Source organism: Physeter macrocephalus, chromosome 13, assembly GCF_002837175.3.
Source record: "Physeter macrocephalus isolate SW-GA chromosome 13, ASM283717v5, whole genome shotgun sequence".
NCBI lineage: Eukaryota > Metazoa > Chordata > Mammalia > Artiodactyla > Physeteridae > Physeter > Physeter macrocephalus.
The window spans coordinates 82,993,518-83,014,872 of NC_041226.1; the positions used below are offsets into that span (position 1 = coordinate 82,993,518).

The following is a 21,355-nucleotide window of genomic DNA, read 5'->3' on the forward strand; positions in this document are numbered from 1 at the left end:
TCAGATGGGCTGAAACTCTCCCTGCACCCGCCTGGGGCTCTGACAGCGTGGCTGCTCCCTTGCCAGCATCACGTCAAACAAACAGGAGAACCACACTCCTTCCTTCTTCCCAAGCTTCTGGGTCCTATCAGTGACCACCCTCCTACCCACGCCAGGCCAAAGCATAGCAGCAGCCGCTGCTGGCAGCTCAGCGGCTGGGCGATGTGTAATTGCGCAGGCACACTCGCGCCACCCTTCCCGCCCTCCGGAAGGCGCTGGGGCAAGCGGGGCAGGCTGCTGCTCTTCCCTATCCTTGCCAGGCAGGTGGCAGGTGAGTGGGCCGGGCCAGGCTGGCTGCTTTTTCACCTGCCTTTTCTCACCGGGAGAATGAGGGTACAAAGGGCAGCACCCCTCTTCCCTAAGATCCTCTATGGGTGGTGGGCTCAGATGCTGCCTCCCGGTGGGCGCCAGGACGGGGGAGCAACCTCAGGGAGGAACAGGAGGCTGAGGCCCAGCAGCCTAGACTGTCACTCCGTACCTCGGGGGTCGCCCTCATTCAACACAAATATCCACTCAACAACGGTTAGGGAAAACCACATAGAGATACCGGCTTCCGCCCACGGGGCATCACTGGGCACCGAGGGAGCCGCTGCTCACTGCAAGAAGAGTCAGGGGCCTCGAGGGGGCTTAGGGCAGACAAAAGAGGGGCCGGGGACTGCGCGGCCAGCGCCTCCCCGGCCAGCGCCGGTGGCGAAGTGCGGGGGGGCGGAAAAGGACGGGACGAAGTGTGTGCCCGGGGAAGTCAACGGCCGAGCCGGGGAGGAGGCCTGGCCTGGGCGAGGCGAGGCGGGACGGGACGGTGGCGGCTGGGCGCTGCAGGCGGACAGGACGACCCCCGAAGCGGGAGCCTGGGCGGCAAGTGGGGCTTCGACGGGGGCCTGTGGACTGGGGGCCGGTGGCGTCTGTCCCTTCCAGGGTTCTGTGCGGAGCACATGGGCACTGCTTTCCGAGAGCTAGACGTGGACGGAGACGAACTTCCCGGGCAGAACTGGAACCTGGAGCCTTCAGTGGCCATACCTAGGTAATTCGCGGGCCGCCGCGAGGCGCGCACGCGCAGTCCGCAGGAGCGACCGGCGCATGCGCGGTCGTCTTTCGCCCGTTTCCCAGGCTTCGAGAGTCCAACGGCAGAATGGGAGGAACGCGCCTGCGCCAGGGTGCTGCTCGGGTTCTCGGCTCAGCCGGGTAGCCGTTCTCGGTCGGTGCACCTGCTGGCATCACTCGTTCAAGACTGATTCTTCCCTTGGGTCTTCTTGAAGAATCCCGACTCTTCTCACATCCTAAGTCAGAAGAGACGGGGAGAAAGAGCCGGCATAATCCGAACAACGTCCCAGGGAGGTCCTCGCGCGACCGACCGGGCAGGTGGGCTGGCAGGTGGGCGAGGGGCGGGGCCGATGGATGGGCGGTGAAAGACGGGATGCGGCGGGGGCGGGGCCGGGGGCGAGGCGGAGTGTCACGAGGGCCCCTGCGAGGGGCGTGGCGCGCGCTGACGTCGCTGCCGGACACGTCGGCGGCGCGGTGGCCGCGGGGACCGGAGCCGGATGTGCCAAGATGGCTGCTGCGGCTTCCGTGTCTGCGCTTGTCGCAACCGCCGCGCCGTGCTCCGCTCGCGGCTCGTGAGGGGCGGGAGCCGGGGGTCGCGGAGGGGCCGGGCGGTAGCCGGAGTGGGCCTGGGCCGCCCTGCGGCGCGCAGGTGAGGGCCGGGGTCTGGGCGGAGGGAGGCGGCCGGGCCGGGCCCAGTCCGGAGCGGACGGCGCGTCTCCTGGGAGCCGCCGGGGGTCGGGCGGGGGCCTGCGGGCTGGGAGGGTCGGGCAGACCCCTTGGTTACCTGCCCGCTCAGGCCGACGTGGCCTCCACCTGCACGGGCTGTCGGGTTAGCTGAGTGGACACCAGCCGTGGTGGCCTCAGTGTGGGGTTGTGTTGGAAAGGCTGGAAGAAAAGCCAGATCTGCAACTTTCTAAGGAGTAGAAGCATTTAGGAAATTTTTTTTAACAGTTTAGCTTGCCCTTTGCTTCGAAGGTTCTGAAGTTTCGTGTTCATTGGTTGAAAGGTTTCTACTGAGCCGTGCGGGCGATGAGGTAGATTGACATTTGAACCAAGGAACAGCCTTGTTGCGTCTATTGGTAATGGGGCGAGGTGACCAAGATTTTGCAACCGAGGTCGAGCGCTGTGTTTTATATCAAGGGGCAGAGGAATGTGTAAACCAGCCTGCCCTTTTTGTGAAGAAAGTATTACAGTAGAGCGTCTGGACATGACACAGCCGTTTAAAATCAGTTGTTGCTGCTTTACCTGAAAAGTTTTAAATGGTTTGGAGATTGTGAGTTGCTTATTAAGATTTTGTTTTAAATACATATTATGCAGACGTTAACCAGAGAGGTATTTCCCATCCCCGGATATGGCAAGAAGCACACTGAGTCGCAGACAGTTGTTCCTAGGTTGATACTTTTGCAAGTTTCAGCACAGCCTGCCTCCCTGCAGTTTTTTTCCCCGTAACCTTTCTTAGGGTTCCAGGTGTTATCTTAGAAAGATACAGCAAGAGCCAAAAAAAAAATCAATTCTTTATTGTTCATTGTGACTCATACACCCTTAATAGCAGTTACTGCAGTAAGTCTCAGAATTGTACGGAAAGTTTTCTCCAGAGTAGGTGTGCAGATTTTAATGTGGTTCCTTCTTGCTTCTGTAAACATCTTTTCCGAGTGTCCTATTTGCTCCTTGTCATTTTTTGCAGTGTTTAGACACTCCCTTCTTTAACATCTAAATGTGTATGATTCTGTACTTAGAAAAGTTGGAGTCTGTGCTGTCTTTGTGTCCGGTGTCCCCTAGTCTGATGGGTACGTCGCTTAGCAGTTGCCGTGAGGGAGATTGTGGGCAGGGCATAGTCTCCCAGGTGCTTCCTGACACTCCGGTTGGTTTACACACTTACGCTTGAGGCGATGGCCCTGGCAGGAGATGAGTGTGCTTTCAGTATCTCAGTTCAGTAGCCAGGAATTTATTTTGAAACAGTTTGTATTTATTTCACATAGATCCAAGGCAGCTTAATTGAAGAGCTGGGGTTATGAATAATGCATCTTTAGGAAGATCAGCTGGTTTCTTTGAAGCAGTCTGCTTTTTTTAAAGTTAGGTGACTTGAGGCTACAGATGACTTACTGGACAGAGTAAAATTCTCTATAGTCAAAAGATAAATGATATGCCCTTGCATTGTTTTTTGCTGGTGAATATTAAAAAAGATCAGAAGAATAATGTTCAAGTCAGAAGATTGTTCCAAATGAAATTGGTATATTGCTAAATAGCTCTCAGTTGTCAGGGAGAGAAGGGGAAGCTACTTTGTAGGGAAGTGATAGTGTTCGCTTATAAAACGGTTCTTGGTCCAGGAGTTGAGAAAATAATTTTAAGGAAGTTTCTGCAAGGAAAACATCTTAAGTATAAATGTTATGTGAAATTTAGATTCTGATAAGATTTCCCTATTAAGCAGCCATAGGGATTTAGGCCTCCCAGAATCCACTGTGAATAGAATTTCATAAGATTAAACCCAGAAGGGACTTTGAAACCATCATTTCAGTTCTCACTTTATAGGTGAAGAAATTGGGTCACAGAAGGAGCAGTGGTTGTGGCTGAGCCACTCAGCTGGCGCCCAGTCTGTCCCTCACAGTGACACCTGTGGAATAAATCCTCTGGACCTGTTCTCTGTGTGTGTGTGTGTGTGTGTGTGTGTGTGTGTTCTTTTTTTCTTAATGTGTGCTGCTTGGTGTGGTTGAGGGTCTCCTTACAAGGAGGATGTCATGTCCTGTAAGATGCCTGTTTCACAGATAAGAGGGAGAGGCTCTGTTTGTCCTCCCCTTACTCCATATACAGCTGAACCGTAAGCGTTCTTTGTTTTAAAATGACAGCTTAGAACCAAATGAAGTCTCTGATGCTGTTCCTCATATATTTAATTCCATTAATTTTGAGTGAGTTTCAAAGTGCTTGTCTGTCAGAGAGGGTTCCCTGTTGGCCTGGGACGAGAGTGTGCGCGGGCAGTAATAGTAATGGAGTCACAGGACTCGTTTTCAGATTGCGAGAGGAACTTTCATTTGTAAATAACTTCACTCAATATACGTTTATGCACTTTTTCTTTTGTCTGAGTATCAGAAAGATTCCCAAGGACAAAAACATTGGACACCTGCAGAAATGTGTGGGTTAAACTCAGGAGTCCTATCATTTCTTCCTTTGTTGTTGACATTTTTCTGTGATGGGCTCCACTTAATCTGTTTGTGAAGGTGGTTCTGCGGAGAAGGACTGACATACAGAGGAGGACTTTATAAAGAGGCCAAGTGCAGGTCAGCTGTTCAAGATCATACTTAGTGTGTTTTGGTAAAACACAAACAACAACAAAAAACGCTCTAAAGAGGATTTCTACCCCCTTGTTTTCTCTAAGGGCTTTATGAGCCCTCTGCCTATTATCGACAAGTTTTGAATCAAGTCAGTCAGTTTTAAAGCGGCTTTAAAGATTCCTTGGGGTTTTCATTCCAGGCATAGTTGTTACAACCCCAGTTATCAGAGGCAGCTTGTTTTGCTAGGGGTGTGCAACCAGTCATGGTGCAGAAAATGAGACCTTTTACAGGGTGGGATAAAAGGCATTTTAGGTGAATGTATTTTAGATGTGTATTTTGCAGCTTATATTACTCTGTAATGTTCTTTAATTACAGAAAACAGAGGAGCAAATTGTTAACTTTTGTTTTCCTTTCAAGATTTAGAATTAACCTGTATGAAAAGTATGACATGCAGTCTGAATAGAGGAGTTGGCTTTTTCTTGGTCTGCGATAATTTACAGGAAAATGTGGAGGGACTGCGTACCTGGTGACTGGCATTAGCTTCTGCTTGGTCCCTGCCAGCTTGCTGAGGGCGTCGTGGAGGCGGTGGGCGTTGCCCGTGGGTGCGTAGCTGGTGTACGTAACTGAATCTCGGCGAAGGGCAGCGAGTCGTCTCAAGGCACTCGGCTGGCCCAGGCACAGCCAGCTTCTGCCTCCCGGCCGTGCTGTCACCCCGGGTCCTCCCTCCCGAGCTGCCCAGGACAACAGTTCTCACGGGGGTGGAGGCAGGAGAGGTGTATCCCTCAGGACTGCATGAAGCAAAATTGTTTTCAGCGTTTTTCTCCTTTTTTAGTTTTCCTGATTGCAGCCAGTACTTTGAATACACGGATTTTATGTATTAATTCTTTTTCTTTTTCTTTTTCAGTTCAAAGTAAGGAATACCTCTCTCCTGCTTCTTTCTGTAAGCAGCATCTCATTGTGCAGGAGCTCGATCATGCAACCTCCACCCCAGGCTGTCGCGTCTGGTGTGGTCCGGCCGCCTCCGTCCGGGAGTCCTCAGAGCATGTTCTGGTCCAACAGCCCGTATAGGAGACAGGCCAATAGTAATGCACCAGTGGCCCCCATAACCTGCCCACTGCAGCCGGTGACGGACCCGTTTGCTTTTAGTAGACAGGCGCTCCAAAATACATCATTGGGCAGTTCGTCTAAAAGTAGCCCACCCGTTGTGCAAGGCTCAGCCCCACCACTGTCTCTTCAGCGTGCTGGTCTGCCTGGGCCACACGCAAATGCTGGGGATAGCTCCCGAGGACCCTGCGAGCCTCTGCCGCAGCCCATGTCAGATGCCAGCCCATTTCCCGGCGTGCTGAGCCCCTCGGCACCGCCTGGGCCCGAGGTGAACAGGAGAGTCGAGGTCGCTCCCGGCCCGGAGCCTGAAGCTCAGACCCCGCCGTACCCTCCTCAGTACATTCCAGGAGTGGGTCCTGACAGCTGTCGTGTGGGCCATCCACAGGCGAACACGCCACGGCCCGACAGACCCCTGAGCAGGCCGAGCCTGCACGACGGCACCGCGACATCAGCAGCGCCCCCTTTCCTCCCTCAGCCTCGTCAGCAAACGCCCGGGCAGTGGGGGCCGGTGCAGGGAGGCCCGCAGCCCTCGGGGCAGCATTACCGGCCCTGCCCAGAGGGACCTGTGCAGAACACGGTGTGCCACGCCTCCAGCGCCACCCACTTTCCCGCTCCGTCCAACCTGCGTCAGGGTCCTGGCCACGAGCAACACGGCCCCCTGGTGTCTTTACCGGGACCCTCGGCCAGCGACGGGAGAAATGAGGCAGTCTACCTGCAAAGTGGAAACCACTCAGCAAATAGCTTTGATCCAGAAAATGCATTCAGGCAGAATTCCAGAGTTGGGAACGCTCGGGCGGGCCAGGAGTTCAGGTTGAGTCCAGGAGTGAATAGAGAGCAGTTGTCAGACCTGGCTCTCGTCAACCCCCTCGCTCAGGGAAGCAGCCCAGAAAGCCACTCGCATGACCCCCTGGCTGCCGGGAGCAGCTGGACCCTGCCGGAAGCGGGCTCGGGGGCGCTCTCCATGTTTTTCAAAGGAGGAGAGACAGAGAACGAAGAGAACCTCACATCTGAAAAAGCAGTCTCTGCCGGTCAGTCTGACTTTGATGGTTTCTCCCCCGGCCCGGGCCTCGGCCAGCCTCCTGCACACATGGGGGCAGGAGGCGTTTATCAGGCCTTTCTCAGAGGTTCCAGCAGCGAGCCCACGCAGCAGGGAGGAGACCCGCAGACTTACTTTTCTCAGTCTGCAGGCATCCGGCACGACAAAGCAACTACGAACGCTGCCGCTGTTGACACGTGGGGTGACGTGGCACGTGCGGGGGCTCACGGTGCTGGCGGCCTGCAGTATGAGAACGTCGAGAACTTAGAGTTCATTCAGAACCAGGAAGTTCTGCCAAGTGAGCCCCTAAGTGCAGACCCTTCCCCCCCAAGCGCTCAGCTCAGATACGGGCCCCTTCCCGGGCCGGCTGTCCCCAGGCTCAGTGCCGTGGGCCACGCTGGAGGCGGGGCCCCTAATCTCGAGGCCCCAGATACGACGGCGCACGCTGCGCGTTCTGAGAGCGTGTCTTCCAGTTACAGCAGCCAGAGCCATCGGGGTCTTCCCAGTGCAGCCAGGCCCCACGACTCGGGGGGCACGTTCATTCAGCAGGAGGTTGGAAAACCTGAAGATGAGGCTGCGGGGAGGTTTTTTAAGCAGATCGACTCTTCTCCTGTGGGAGGCGGGACAGACAAGAGCACCGTGAGCCAGAACTACCGCGGCAGCCTGCCCCAGCCCTCGGCCCCGGGCCCCCCAAAGCCTATGGGAATATTTCAGACGAGTGCAAATAGTTCTTTTGAACCAGTGAAATCGCACTTCGCTGGAGTAAAACCAGTCGAGGCAGACCGCGCCAACGTGGTGGGCGAGGTGAGGGGCCCCAGCGCCCACCAGAAGCAGCGCAGAGCAGCCTCTGCCGCGCCCGACGCCTCCCCTGGCAACCTGGAGCAGCCCCCCGACAACATGGAGACCCTCTTCCTGCCCCGGCTCTGTGCTCCACCTCTCACCACACCCACGGAGGCCAGTCCCGGGCTTCCGCACGCCGCGGGGCCGCCCTTGGAAGCTGTGCTCCCCACGCCTGAGAAGAGGCCCTTGACCAGGGCGCAGGGGGCTGTGAAGTGTGAGAGCCCAGCCACGACTTTGTGGGCGCAGAACGAGCTGCCGGATTTTGGAGGCAATGTCCTCCTAGCCCCAGCTGCTCCCGTACTTCACGTGCCCGCGAAACCTCAGCCCTCTGAAGTGATCCAGCCTCCAGACGAGGGGCTGTGCGGCCAGCAGTCCCAGCAGCCGGGCCCCGGCCCCACCGTGCAGAGCGGGGACGGCATTGGTGCTTCCGAGAATCTCGAGAATCCTCCCCAAATGGGCGAAGAGGAGGCCCTCCCGTCCCAGGCAGGTCCTGGTTATGCCAGTCTGCTGTCCTCCCCACCCACCGAGTCTTTGCAGAATCAGCCAGTCTTGATCGCCCAGCCTGATCAAAGCTATAATTTGGCTCAGCCGGTTAATTTTTCTGTGTCCTCATTGAATCCTAATGAGAAGAATCAGTCCTGGAGAGATTCTTGGGTGGGAGATAAGCCCACAGTAAGCAGCCAGGCTGCTGGGGGTGATTCTGGAGAAAACGCTCTTTTGTCTGGGACTCCAGCTGGCGCTCTCATCTGCTCGCCTCTGCCTAACCATCTTGCCCAGAGTAATTTCCCACAAGTTTGTGGTACCTCGGAAATGGTTTCTAGTCAACCTGCTAATTTGCTGGTTCAACCACCGTCTCATCCAGTTCCGAAGAACTTGCTTCCGGAAAGTCAAAAGATTCATAATGCAGAGAGCATTCTTCCTGAGTTAGTTACCAGTCCTGCTGTAAGCACAGGCGTGATGTTAGTTCCGCCTGCGAACAATACCTCAGAACCTGACAGTAATAAGGCACATCTGTCCAGCAGTCGGGATGAAGCTTCGGGAGCCCTAGACTTCTCATTCAGTCGGACTTTGGAAAACCCCGTAGGAATGTATAGCCCGGCCCAGGCTGATAGCCCAGCTTCTTGTCAGCAAACCATCTCCAGTCACAGACCGTGTGGGCCTGGGGCACATACCCCAGACCGTTTCTACCAACAGGTGACGAAAGATGCTCAGGACCAGCATGGCCCAGAGAGAGCCCAGCAGGAGCCGGCCCCTCCCCCTCCCCCTCCCCCTCCCCAGGGGCCCAAAGCAGCACTTCCAGAGCCTTCAAACCCAGGAGGTCCACCAGTGCAAGGACAGCCCCCCAGCCCAACCCATCCGTCTGCAAGTCCGGCTCCAGCTGACATGGGCCAGCAGCAGCTGCTGCCTCGACCACCTCGGTCCTCCAGCGTGTCCGTCGCATCTACCAGCTCAAGCCAGGCGGCCACGCGGTCTGACCAGCAGTGGCTGCAGCCGCCGCCTCCAGACTTGGCGTCCTACTACTATTACGGGTCCCTGTACGATGGCTACCAGCCCCCGTACCCCTCACCATACCCGCCGGATCCTGGCACCGTCCCCCACTATTACCAGGTAGGGTCGAGCTTGTGGACTGTTGAGCCCACTGACCAGTGGTTTCTTTCTCACATCATGTGCCTTGTCGGGGTTCTGTTGGTCAGTTCTGAGGTGACCTGTGGTCAGCTGTCATGCGCTGCTTCATGAGAGGAGTGCTCCCTGGTCACAGCTTGTTCTGCTGAGCACGGCCTTTCTCTTGGAAGTCCACACCGTGCATTAGCACATTGAGTTGGGTAGAATACCTGCTTCATTTTTGTTTAGCACAGCACATCCCAGCTTACGTGACAGAAAGGACCTTTGTTTCCTGTCCTGCCTATTGGCTTTCCGCAGACCCAGGGTTCTTGGTTGCACAGTTTGGGAAACTGGAATAGCCTCTTGAAGCTTCTTTGTGGTTTTGACCCCAAAACCTACCTAAGAAGCAACAGGAAAACTCTAGTCTTTCAAATGCCTCCTTCAGAATGAAATTATTTAGGGAAAAAAGTTAGGTTTGGAATGTAATCCAAATGAAACAGCTAAGAGTGGTGTAATTGGGGCCTCCCTGGTGGCGCAGTGGTTGAGAGTCCGCCTGCCGATGCAGGGGACGCGGGTTCGTGCCCCGGTCCGGGAGGATCCCACGTGCCGCGGGGTGGCTGGGCCCGTGAGCCATGGCCGCTGAGCCTGCGCGTCCGGAGCCTGTGCTCCGCAACGGGAGAGGCCGCAGCGGTGAGAGGCCCGCGTACCGCAAAAAAAAAAAAAAGTGGTGTAATTCCATAAGCTTCTTTCAGGTACGTTGTGATAGCAGCAGCAGAGCAAGGGGCCCCACTGTGCTACCCAGAAGATTCTTGCCTCTTTTCACACTGATGCAGGCCCACAAATGTCGTTTAAGTTCTGTTTAATCCTGCCTTGGTGTGAAAAAGTGATCCAGGTGGACACACGTTTGATTACTGTCTGCTTCTCAGCATCTCTCGTCCTGGCCAGCATCACCCATGGGCAGCGGAGGCAGCAGGGTTGTGGACCAGAAGTTTGAAGTCCACTGTCTGACGTGGGGGCAGGCACCACGCTGGAGGCCCTGCAGTCAGAAGAGGCTGAGGGGGCAGGGCTGCCCCGGTGATGGGGCTGCCTCGCGGGCTTTGGGCATCTTTGCACATGTGGGAACAGGTACACACCTAACCCCTGAGACCTGGGAATCCTAGATCCAGAAGGAACCCCATAGAAGGAAATTACGCTGTGCCCAGAGCCCAGGAAGGCCCGGCAGTGCATGGAGGGGCCGCATACCTGCTCTGGGCCCTTGTCCAGCAGCTGCGTCTGCATCCCAGAGTCCCAGCCGGCACCCAGCATCACTTCTGTGGGAGCCCACTTCCTTCTGCCTTGTCTCTGTGTCGCTGCAGATTCCAGTAGTGGTTAAGAACAAGTCCATTTTACGTGATTTCTCGTCCTCTGCTGGGTGATGGTGGAGCATCAGGCTGAGTCAGGAAGGACTGATTCTGGCCCGTGCCTGCGTCACCTCGTCTCTACTTCAAGTCCCGACGTGGCCTCAGAGCCATGGGTGTTCATCGGTCTGTAATGGGGCTGAAAGCCTCGTAAGGATAGAATATGATACTCCTTTTGAGGCTGCCTGTGGCTTCAGGACCCGTTCCGGTGGACCCTTGTTCTTTTGCTTTCCTGAGATGGCGTCTGAAACGGGACCTGAGCTTGTGGGGTCGTGGCACCTACGCAAGTGAGACCTCGGGAAGCGGATAACAGGGAGTCCTCACGAGTCACCGCAGGACCCGGGCGTGGCCCGCTGATGGTGGGCCGTCTCCGGAGCCGGGCCAGGGCAGTCTGTCATAGGAATGTGGCCGTGGATTTCATTTTTATTTTATTGTTCCGCATGAAGGAAGCCCCGCGTCTGGGGCTCATCTAGAGAGCACCGCCTGTACCGTGAGAACTCGTGCCGGTTGCGTGATGAGTTGGCTCTTGGCATCTAATGGAGGCATCCTTCTTTCAGCAGGACATCTACGGCCTCTGTGAGCCCAGATACAGGCCCTACGATGGTGCAGCCGCTGCCTTCGCAGAGAGCTACCGCTACCCCGAGCTCGAGCGGCCCAGCTCCCGGGCGAGTCACTGCTCGGACCGGCCAGCTGCCAGGTGATTGACGTTTGTGTTGCCGGCTGTGGTAGTAACTTAGTGATGTGAAAAAGACCGTGTTTGTAAAGTATCATACAGACCTGTTTGACGTGTGTTTACGTTTTGTGGGTGTGGACAGGTTATAGGATGCATTTTTAAATCGAACTAAGTGCGCTGCTGCGCAGTCACAGACTGTCGTCAGATGGCCTTTGGTCAGACCCGACCCTGTGCAGGGCCACCAGGAAGCCACCCCTGCCCTCGTGCGGGGTTCCTCCCGGCCCGGGCAGCGGTCCCATCGCCGAGGGGCGCACACGGCTCCGCGGGTGCCAAGGCAGCTTTTCCCCCGTGCAGGTCCTTCGCCGCCTCTGGTGACGGGGTGCCCTGACTCCCGGGCCAGGCAGGCGCGGGCCGGAACACGGAGTGGCCCATTGGCAGCGGCCGCTGCAAGCCCGGGCTCCCTCCCCGGCACTGTCTCCCGGGCCGCGAGGCCCCCAGCCGCTCCCTCCCGCTTCTCTCTCCCCTGACAGAGCTCCTCTCGGTTTTGCGATCACAGATGAGGCATTTCGAGAGAGCCTTGGCATCGTGCCTTCAGCTGAGTAAAAAGCTTAGGCGGGCCACCGTCCTCCCCCCAGGGGCGTCGGGGGCTCGGAAGGAAGCGTGGGGCCGCAGAGCCCGCCCACCGTGGCTCCTCCCGCGCCCCGGGCCCTCGTCTCGCCGGGCCGGGTTTGCCATGAGGGTGCAAGGCTCCTTCAGCTTGTAATAGAGTCTGGGCGCGGGGGAAGACTGTGTCCACGCGCCACCTCTCAAAATCGGGGCCGCTTTCGCTGCTTCCCGCGTCTTCAGTAGCTCGCCTGGAGACGAGGCCCTGCCTCTGTGAGCCGGCCCGTCCAGCTGGCCCCCCTCCGTCGCTGGGAGGGACGCGCTGAGCCGCTGGGCCCGGCGCTCTGGGAGGTGAGACTGGAGTCCCAGTGGGCGTTCTGATTCGGGGAGAGCAGCGGGCAGGTGTTTTCTAGAAGCCCTGAGAGGCAAGGGAGGGTGGAGGCAGGGACCGGGGCGCACCCTGCTCTGCCCCTTGTCGCCTGCAGGCCGGGCCAGGTTACCTGGCAGGGGTCTGTCGCCACGTCCTCACCGCTCACTCGTGGAGGGAGAGCGGCCCCTCCCCCTCCTGCCGTGTGCCTGTGTGCACACGTGTGTGCAGGCCTGCGTGGTGGTGCTGGGCATCAGTGTGTTGTGCTTGTGCCTGGTGTGGCCACATCCCGGCAGGAGGGGAGAATGAGCCGTGGGTCTCTGCGGTGGAGTCTTTCCTGACGGGTGACCGGGGCTGGAGAGGGCCGCGGGGTGGGCGTGCTCTGGCTCTGCCCTTGGTCGGGTCACCTTTCTGGAGCCCCCCGGTGGTGGGTGCAGGTGGTGCACTGGAGTGCTCCCCCCAGGGCCCCCGCCCAGCGGGTGCTGTCCCTGTGGCAGGTGGGGGAGGCGGCGGACATTCCTCAGGGGCAGCTGCACCCCCAGGAGTGAGCCATTCCCCAGGGGTACACGGAGTCACAGTTTAGAAATCGAAAATGCCCTCAAGTCCTTCCAGGAACCTTGCTGCCCGGGACGGCGACACCTGCCTGTCCTGCTTGGGCTCGGCCGCACAGCCGGGCCCACGAAGCCAGCCTCGGTCGGACCCGTGTCGGGAGCCCCGGGCAACCAGCTGGAAGGGTGCGAGGGCCCTTGTCCCCACTCAGGACACGGGTTGTGGTCTGTGTAGAGGGTGTTACGGTCGGCGCTAGCTTGGTTTTGATAGCTCGGTGCTTTTTGCTTTTGCTAAGCATGATGTCAGAAACGTGAGACCCTGCTTTTAAGCATTGGCTTTATAGCATGCAGCACTGAGCACGCGAGAAGGGTTAGTTCTTTTATGCTGAACAGCACCTAAATAGTTATTTCAACAGATAAATTTTAATTTGCTGTATGGTAGGGAATCCTGTAATCTTATCATTGTTACTGGTTCAGATCTCCTGATTAGAATTTTTTCACAACCACGGTGCTCTGATGAATGAATGCCTGTTGCTCTGGGTGTAATTTGTGTCCCACTTTAAGAAATAGGTAACTTGTTTTTTAACAGCACTGTGTGTTTTTTCAGGCAAGGGTATCCTGAAGGTTACTATAATTCCGGAAGTGGATGGAGCAGTCAGAGTGACTACTGTGCAAGTTATTACCCCAGCCGGTGCGACTACGCAGGTGTGTTCAGGCGCTTTCATCGGTTGGCGGCCGGCAGATGCATGTTCAGGCCGTTCGTGCAGCCGGGTGCAGAGCGGCACGCGGTGGCATTTCTTAGGAAACCTTCCCTTGTAGAAGTCTCGCAATCCTAGCGAAGAGCCAAAGTAATTGAAAGTAGTCTGCGTCTAGAAATAATTATATGGCTATTTTTCATTAAGAAATTATATCTTAATTGTAACATTGTGTCTGTATCGTATTAGTAGCTTTCTTTGATTTTCCAGCAAAGCATAATGATCAGTAGTTATAGAATATGTGACTTGTCCATACGTGGCTGGCTTTATATTGATTAAAGTCAGTAAAATGAGGGACCGGCTGCCCACTGCAGTGGCCACGTGTGACGTGCTCCACATGTGGCCAGAGCCCCCGCGTCACACGGGGCAGACAGACACAGGACGTTCTGGGTGCCACCGCTGTCTGACAGTGTGTGCGTCTTGGCATGCATCCCCTGAGCCGCCCTGCTGGTCCCCCTGCCTGGCTGTGGCCCTCACTGTCCCGACGTGGCTACCCGCTTCTGCGTCCCCCGGGGCTCTTCCTCCACTTTTGTATTTGCACTGCTTCACACATAATTCTGCATATGCTTGCTCAAAGTGGTGTATCTGGTTTGCTTATAATGTTAATATGCTTTTTTAAATTTCCTGCGTTTGCTTTATTTATTTATCTTTGGCTGCGTTGGGTCTTTGTTGTTGCCCGCGGGCTTTCTCTAGTTGCGGTGAGCGGGGGGGTGGGGGGTGGGGGGGGGTGGGGGGGGCTACTCCTCGTTGTGGTGAGCAGGCGCTACTCTTCGTTGCGGTGCGCGGGCTTCTCGTTGCGGAGCGTGGGCTCTAGGCGCGTGGGCTTCAGTAGTTGCGACGCGTGGGCTTCATTAGTTGCAGCGTGCGGGCTCAGTAGTTGTGGCGCACGGGCTTCAGTAGTTGTGGCTCGCGGGCTCTAGAGCACAGCCTCAGTAGTTGTGGTGTACGGGCTTAGTTGCTCCGCGGCATGTGGGGTCTTCCCGGACCAGGGCTCGTTAATTTTTATTTATTTTTGGCTGCATTGGGTCTTCCTTGCTGCACGTGGGCTTTCTCTAGTCGCAGAGAGCAGGCGCTACTCTTCGTTGCGGTGCGCGGGCTTCTCGTTGCGGAGCGTGGGCTCTAGGCGCGTGGGCTTCAGTAGTTGCGACGCGTGGGCTTCATTAGTTGCAGCGTGCGGGCTCAGTAGTTGTGGCGCACGGGCTTCAGTAGTTGTGGCTCGCGGGCTCTAGAGCACAGCCTCAGTAGTTGTGGTGTACGGGCTTAGTTGCTCCGCGGCATGTGGGGTCTTCCCGGACCAGGGCTCGAACCCGTGTCCCCTGCACTGGCAGGCGGATTCTTAACCGCTGCGCCACCAGGGAAGTCCCTTGATGTGCTTTTTAAAAGTAATCTAGTTTTGAGAGTATTTTTAAAATTTTGTTTATTTTTATTCAAGTAGAGTTGTTTTACAAGGTTGTGCTAATCTCTGCTGTACAGCAAAGTGACTCAGTTATGCACACATATACATTCTGTTTTCATATTCTTTTCCATTATGGTTTATCCCAGGAGACTGGATATGGTTCCCTGTGCTCTACAGTAAGACCTTGTTGTTTATCCGTTGAGAGTATTTCCTAAAGCTCTTTGGATCACATTAGGGAAAAGAGATAGGAATAAAAAAAATCTTTTTTTTCTTTTTAATCACGTGTGTTGAGAGAAAAACTGTCAGTGGCCGTTAGGTATCACAGTGCAGGCAAGACACGGCCGGGTCCTCTGGTGTCTCAGTTAACATTCCCTGGGGTCACGCCGATTTTCGGGAGGAAAGTTTGGTTGCTCTCTGAGGCTGAAACCATTCTTCAGTCCTGGGGTGGCCTGGTTTTGTGACGGCCAGAGGGGTGTCTTTTGCACATTGTACTGACCCATTAATCTCTCGCCTGCAGATCCAGGTCACTGGGATCGGTACCACTATGGTTCTCGGTCCAGGGACCCCCGCACCTATGACCGGAGGTGTTGGTATGATGCCGAGTACGATCCGTATAGGAAGGAAAGCTATGCTTATGGGGACAGGTTGGTAGAATAGATTTTGATAAGGAGGGTGGGTCGTGAGTCAGCTGTGCTTCCGCGTCTGTGCCCTCGGGTCTTTGTGATTCGCTCGACGGCTACAGTTGTGTCTGGCTTCCCGGGGAGTGGCCACTGTGGGGAGGAGGAGGATGAACTGGCCCTCCCAGTGGTTCCTTCTTTGGGCTCTTGGAGGAGAACTGGCCCCAGAACCAGCGCCGCGAGTCAGTTCACCCTCCCCTTCTCGGGTCCGTGAGAGGGGTGACCACCTCAGACGGACCCCCCGCCTGCCTCTCTGACCCTAAGGCGGGGTCTGCACTTGGCCTTGGGCTGCAGCGACTCCACTCGAGGGTGGGCTCTGACGAGCGCTGTCCTTAGGATCAGGACTCGGGGCGGCGGGGACCTGGAGGGCCCATCGCCATGTGGCACGTGAGCATAGGCCCTGGAGGCCCTCTCCCTGAGCCCCGGCCTCTGCCCCGCTGCTCCCCCAGGCCCGAGAAATACGACGACCCCTGGAGGTACGACCCCCGCTTCACCGGGAGTTTTGACGACGAGCCTGAGCCGCACAGGGACCCTTACGGGGAGGAGGTGGACCGGCGGAGCGAGCACTCAGCGCGGAGCCTGCACAGCAGTTTCAGCTCCCACTCCCACCAGGTGGGCGGGCGGCCGGCCGGGGGTGGGGGGGCCGGGCCCCGCCCCAGGGTGCTGGCGGCCGCCTGGGGTCCCGCCGCAGGCGTGGCAAAGAGACTTCACCCGTTTGCCCTTTGCTTTCTAAGAGTCAGGTGTACAGAGGTCGCAACGTGACTGCTGGGCCCTACGAGGCGCCCCCTCCGCCGGGCTCCTTCCACAGCGATTACGCCTACGGCCCCTACGGCGGCGATTTCCACGGCACCCCGGGCTTCCCGGAGTACGGCTACCCTGCCGAGGCCGGCTGGCCCTCCGTGGAGCAAGGTGTGTGTGGCGAGGCCCCGCGGGCCCGCGGGGGCAGGGGGAGGCCGAGCGCACCTTGGGGCGGCGTCCCGAGCCTGGGACGGGAAAGAGGGACTGACCGTCACCGGGACGGGAGTTGGCGGTGGCCTGGCCCGGGCATCCCTGCCGAGCGAGGGCACTGTGCCACCACGTGCCCGTCCTGAGGGGCAGCACTTGCCACGCTGGGCTGCTGGTGCCCCTCGGGCTGCACTTCGGCTCACAGGCTTGGGAGCTGCCCGGCCTGTCCATCGTGTCCACTTCAGTGTGGCTCTGACCTCAGGCTCCCCTGCCACGTTCTTGGGCAGGGCCTCAGTGTAGCCCCAGTGCCGACCACACGGGTACATGGATCTTGGAGGGAAACCTGAAAAACTCCAGTTCACACACTTATCACACAGGCCACGTTCTCAATTCACCTTTGAGATATTTGATCAAATGCTGTTTCTTGGAAAACTGCACAAGTATGTGAAGCTCTAGGACGTGACAGTATAAAATATAAAATAATGGGCTTTCTTAAAGCGCTGTTTGATTTCAAACTTCACGTCCTGTTCGGCTTGAGGTGTTTCACTCTTGGCCGTTTTCCTTGCTGCTCCCCTGACGCTCGTGGTCTGAGGTTGGGGCCGTGAGGGCTGCTCAGGGCGCAGGGGCTGAGGGGCCGCCTGAGAGCAGGAGACACGAGCACCGCTCTCTGTAGACAGTGCACCCTGGTGGGTTTAAAGGAGCGCTTTCGTTTTAGAGGAGAGGATTCTCACTTTTTTTTTTTTTTAAATTAATTTATTTATTTTTGGCCGTGTTGGGTCTCCGTTGCTGTGCGAGGGCTTCCTCCAGTTGGGGCGAGCGGGGGCCACTCTTCATCGCGGTGCGCGGGCCTCTCGCTGTCACGACCTCTCCCATTGTGGAGCGCAGGCTCCAGACGCGCAGGCGCAGTAGTTGTGGCTCACGGGCTTAGTTGCTCCGCGGCATGTGGCATCCTCCCAGACCGGGGCTCGAACCCGTGTCCCCTGCATTGGCAGGCAGATTCTCAACCACTGCGCCACCAGGGAAGCCCTATTCTCACTTTTAACGGTTAGAATGTTTTTCTGACATACGTTTAAGTTCTATTTTTTAATAGGATGTTTAACAGTTACTAACTACAGTTGAAAGTCAGTTCTTCTTGATAATCTGTGATGCCAGCTGCATGGGCATCTTGAAAATCTCAGCTATTGATTTAGTTCAGAAGCATTAAAAAGTGACATAGGCTTCCCTGGTGGCGCAGTGGTTAAGAATCCGCCTGCCAGTGCAGGGGACACGGGTTTGAGCCCTGGTCCGGGAAGATCCCACATGCCGTGCAGCAGCTGAGACCATGCGCCACAGCTACTGAGCCTGCGCTCTAGAGCCCGCGAGCCACAACTACTGAAGCCCACGCACCTAGACCCCGTGCTCAGCAACAAAGAGAAGCCACCCCAGTGAGAAGCCCGTGCACTGCAACAAAGAGTAGCCCCCGCGCGCCGCAACTAGAGAAAGCCTGCGCGCAGCAACGAAGGGCCTACGCGGCCAAAGATAAATAAATACATAAATCTATTTTTTTTTAAAGTGTTTTAAACAAAACAAAAAAGTGACATACTGGTTGTTTCTTTCTCATTTTATTTAAACGTAGCTCCATCAAGACCAACTTCTCCTGAGAAATTCTCAGTGCCTCATATCTGTGCCAGGTTTGGTCCTGGGGGTCAGCTCATCAAAGTGATTCCAAATCTGCCTTCAGAAGGACAGCCCGCATTGGTTGAAATTCACAGCATGGAGGTAATTCCACGGGGAGAAGTTGTGCGTCGCCCTTCAGGTCGCACGTGCTTTGCAGTTTTTCATCTTCAACTTGTGTGCCCTTGTCTGAAAAAACAAGCTTGGGAAATGCTTATTTCCGTGACTCTTCAATTTGTAGATTGTTGCAATTCTGCTTGATCATCTTTTTCCTCCCGGGAGTCAGCATTTTAAGAATCTGCTCTGGGTGTTGTGTTAGACTTGGTTTTCTCGTATGTTCGTTTTCTGTCTTTATTTGAATTTCTGATTTTGGAGTGAGGACCCTGTCCGTGCTCATTTTACTGGTGATTCTGGAGAGCGGGCAGAGGTGCCTCATGATCTTGGGGGGCTGGTGCGGGGCACCCTGCTCCGGGCCCTGGCAGGCCTCTTCCGTCACGTGTATCCAGGCCCTGCCTCAAGAGTCTGGGGGGGTGGGTCTCACTGCTTAAACAAAGTTTGAAAGTCACTGTTGTGGAACAAGATGCCCGTACTCCGTGATGGAGGCTTTGCCTCCCCACTTGGAGGGACAGGCCGTCCTGAGGATGGCGTCCGTTACTCTGTCTGCCGATGTAGCGAGGCCGGGCGTTGACCTGCCTGCCCCCGTGAACAGCTCTCTCTCTGTCCCCACCTCAGACCTTGCTGCAACACACGCCGGAGCAGGAGGAGATGCGGGCGTTCCCGGGGCCTCTTGGCAAGTACGTGCCCCATGAAAGCGTCTGTGGTGCCTGTCTGCTGGCGGTGCCGAGCATGGCCTCGCAGATGCAGTGGCTGCTGTTCACCGAGTGTGTGTTCTTTTTGCAGAGATGACACCCATAAAGTGGATGTTATTAATTTTGCACAGAGCAAAGCTACAAAATGTTTACAGAACGAAAATTTAATTGACAAAGAGTCCGCAAGTCTTCTTTGGAGCTTTATTGTTCTGTTGTGCAGACAGAACGGGGTATGTGTCTCCTTCCCTGTAGAAGTGCTCTTCTCGTAGGCCTCTAGTCCTGGGGGTCCTCAGCACCCCCGAGGAGGATTAGGCAGGGTTTCTGTACCAGGCTGTACCGTCCAGGCGCTCCCCCAGGACGCGTGTCTCGGCAGTGATTTGGGGACGCGGGAGAGCCAGGCAGGGGGCGTGGTTTGGGGTGAAGGGAGGTTGGGGCTCCCCATCATCAGCCTGTCCGGTGCGTGCGGTCTGCCCGCCTCGCTCCCGGCCGAGTCGGCGGCGGCTCTGCGCCGAGGTGGTCAGAGTCGCTCGCCTGCGGAGGCCCTCTCTGGGTCTCCCCTGACCAGGACCGGGGCTGTCCTGTCACTCCTGCAGGAGGGTGCTGTTTGTGGCTAAGCCTGTCTCCCTTCCTGCCCCTGCTGCCCCTTGCAGACCGTGGTGGGCACAGACATCGCGGAACTCTTGTTACGAGACCACCGAACCGTGTGGCTTCCTGGGAAGTCGCCCAGTGAGGCCAACCTGATTGATTTCACCCATGAGCCTGCGGAGCAAGTGGAGGAGGAGTCCGGGGAGGCCCAGCTCTCGTTTCTCACTGACAGTCAGGCCGCCACCACCCTTGAAAAAGACACGGAGCGGTTCCGAGAGCTGCTGCTCTACGGCCGGAAGAAGGTGAGCGGCCCGAGCTCGGGCGCGGGGCGGGGGGCAGGGCCTGCTCTCGGGGCGCCAGCGTCTAGAGCGGAACGTGCTGCCGGGGTCTTGTTCTGCAAAGACTGTCTGGCACCTCGTGTGTCATGTCTCTGAAGGTGCGAATAGTGGCTTCTCCAGTACCGCTGGTGTCAGAGACGTGGAGGTTCCGTTTTTAGTCATCTGACAGACACGTGGATTGAGCTCAGGCTGCACTCCTGCTGTGTGTAGCGTGTCTCGGGGTAAACACGTGCGTGACACAGAGGCAGCACGTTCTCAACGCAGTTAGGGTGAGCGCACCGCGCCACCGCGAGTGGGTGCCGGGCACAGCCCGGGCCCAGGTGGGGAGCGCCTTGGGGGCACGCCCGGGGTTTGCTCCGCGGGGCACCTGGTGGTGCAGCCGGGCGTGGGGGTGCCCAGTGGGAGCGCCTGCTGGGCTCTGTCAGCGGGGGTCTGGCGGGCCCAGAGTTCGTGGCACTTTTATGTCGTGATAGACTCAGGAAACCCGTATTTGGTGAGTAAATGACCTTAATGTGGTCGGTTTACAGCTAATTGAAATCTTCTTATCTGTTACCTTTAATTACCATTTCTCTGTTGCAACATTTCTGCTTCCTGGTCAGAAGTTTTCTGAGTTGTGGCCCAGATCATTTTGGATACAGGGAGGCTGAAGTAATTAAGGCCCTGTTGGTGCTGAGCACAGGCCCTCAGGGCCCAGGGGTCATTCAGGGCCTGGGGAGTTCACGTCCCCCTGGCCTTTCTCGTGGCGGAGATGACAGGTGGGAGAAGGTGGTGCTGCTTCTCCATCGTCCCTGGTTCTGACGGCGTGCTTGTCCTCTGTGCTGGTGATGAAAGCGGGGTACCTACCCGGAGACCTCCTCCCGCAGGGACTCCGCGGCTAGCGAAAACGGTGGAACTCACCCGCTCTTCCATTTTTGAACTGGGAACGTGTGTGTTGGAGCCTTTGATCCGTTTGCTTTTTCATCTGCAGTTGAGCCCTCTCCTCCTTCCTGACCGTGCGTGACGACACATGTTCTGTTGCTCCTGTTGTTCTCAGTGTTCAGAGAACCTCTCAATGCTTTGCAGGATGCTTTAGAGTCCGCGATGAAGAACGGCTTGTGGGGTCACGCCCTGTTACTTGCCAGCAAGATGGACAGCCGGACGCACGCCAGAGTCATGACCAGGTGAGGAGTCCGGCCGTGGGGACTGTCTCCGGGCGTGCCTGCAGGCGGGGGTCCGGGCCTCGTCAGCTTTGGGAAGCCCTCGGTCCCCATACTCTTGTCAGAGGAAGCTGGGGAGTCCCGTCTGCCACCCATGGCTGTGGGCTTGCTGGGCCCTCTTCCTCGGGTTGTGTCGCTGAAGGATTTAAATTTTTTTTGTTAACTTCAGGCTTTTTAATTCTATAAAATCTCAGCGGGGAATCCCCTGGCAATCCAGTGGCTAGGACTGTGCGCTTCCACTGCCAGGGGCCCCGGTTCAATCCCTGGTCCGGGAACTAAGACCCCGCATGCCGCGCAGTGTGACCCCAAAAAAAAAAAAAAAAAAAACTCAGTGAATTCCGTCGTCTGCATCTTTTACAGCCTTTTTTTTTTTTTTTTTTTTTAGGTGTTGTGGGTAGGAGTTTATTAATTTATTTATTTTTGCTGTGTTGGGTCTTCGTTTCTGTGCGAGGGCTTTCTCTAGTTGCGGCAAGCGGGGGCCACTC

The 21,355-nt window shown here is 56.6% G+C and overlaps 1 protein-coding gene across 8 annotated transcripts in view; it reads left to right on the plus strand.

The window, feature by feature from the left end:
* The first annotated feature begins 1,287 nt into the window (after positions 1 to 1,287).
* SEC16A (SEC16 homolog A, endoplasmic reticulum export factor) overlaps positions 1,288 to 21,355 on the plus strand; it is a 34,427-nt gene continuing 14,359 nt past the window's right edge. For 4 of the 8 annotated variants that reach the window (XM_024126198.3, XM_024126202.3, XM_028497645.2 and 1 more), the window contains exons 1-12: positions 1,595 to 1,729; positions 5,251 to 8,934; positions 10,883 to 11,022; positions 13,124 to 13,221; positions 15,185 to 15,311; positions 15,794 to 15,956; positions 16,079 to 16,253; positions 17,905 to 18,047; positions 18,675 to 18,736; positions 18,843 to 18,981; positions 19,402 to 19,638; positions 20,737 to 20,834. In XM_024126198.3, the coding sequence (XP_023981966.1) occupies positions 5,320 to 8,934; positions 10,883 to 11,022; positions 13,124 to 13,221; positions 15,185 to 15,311; positions 15,794 to 15,956; positions 16,079 to 16,253; positions 17,905 to 18,047; positions 18,675 to 18,736; positions 18,843 to 18,981; positions 19,402 to 19,638; positions 20,737 to 20,834 (4,997 nt within the window). In that variant the 5' untranslated portion in view covers positions 1,595 to 1,729; positions 5,251 to 5,319. Of the gene's footprint in view, positions 1,399 to 1,590; positions 1,730 to 5,250; positions 8,935 to 10,882; positions 11,023 to 13,123; positions 13,222 to 15,184; positions 15,312 to 15,793; positions 15,957 to 16,078; positions 16,254 to 17,904; positions 18,048 to 18,674; positions 18,737 to 18,842; positions 18,982 to 19,401; positions 19,639 to 20,736; positions 20,835 to 21,355 lie in introns of those variants that run through there. The other 4 variants (XM_024126199.3, XM_028497647.2, XM_024126200.3 and 1 more) reach the window with 4 other exon arrangements.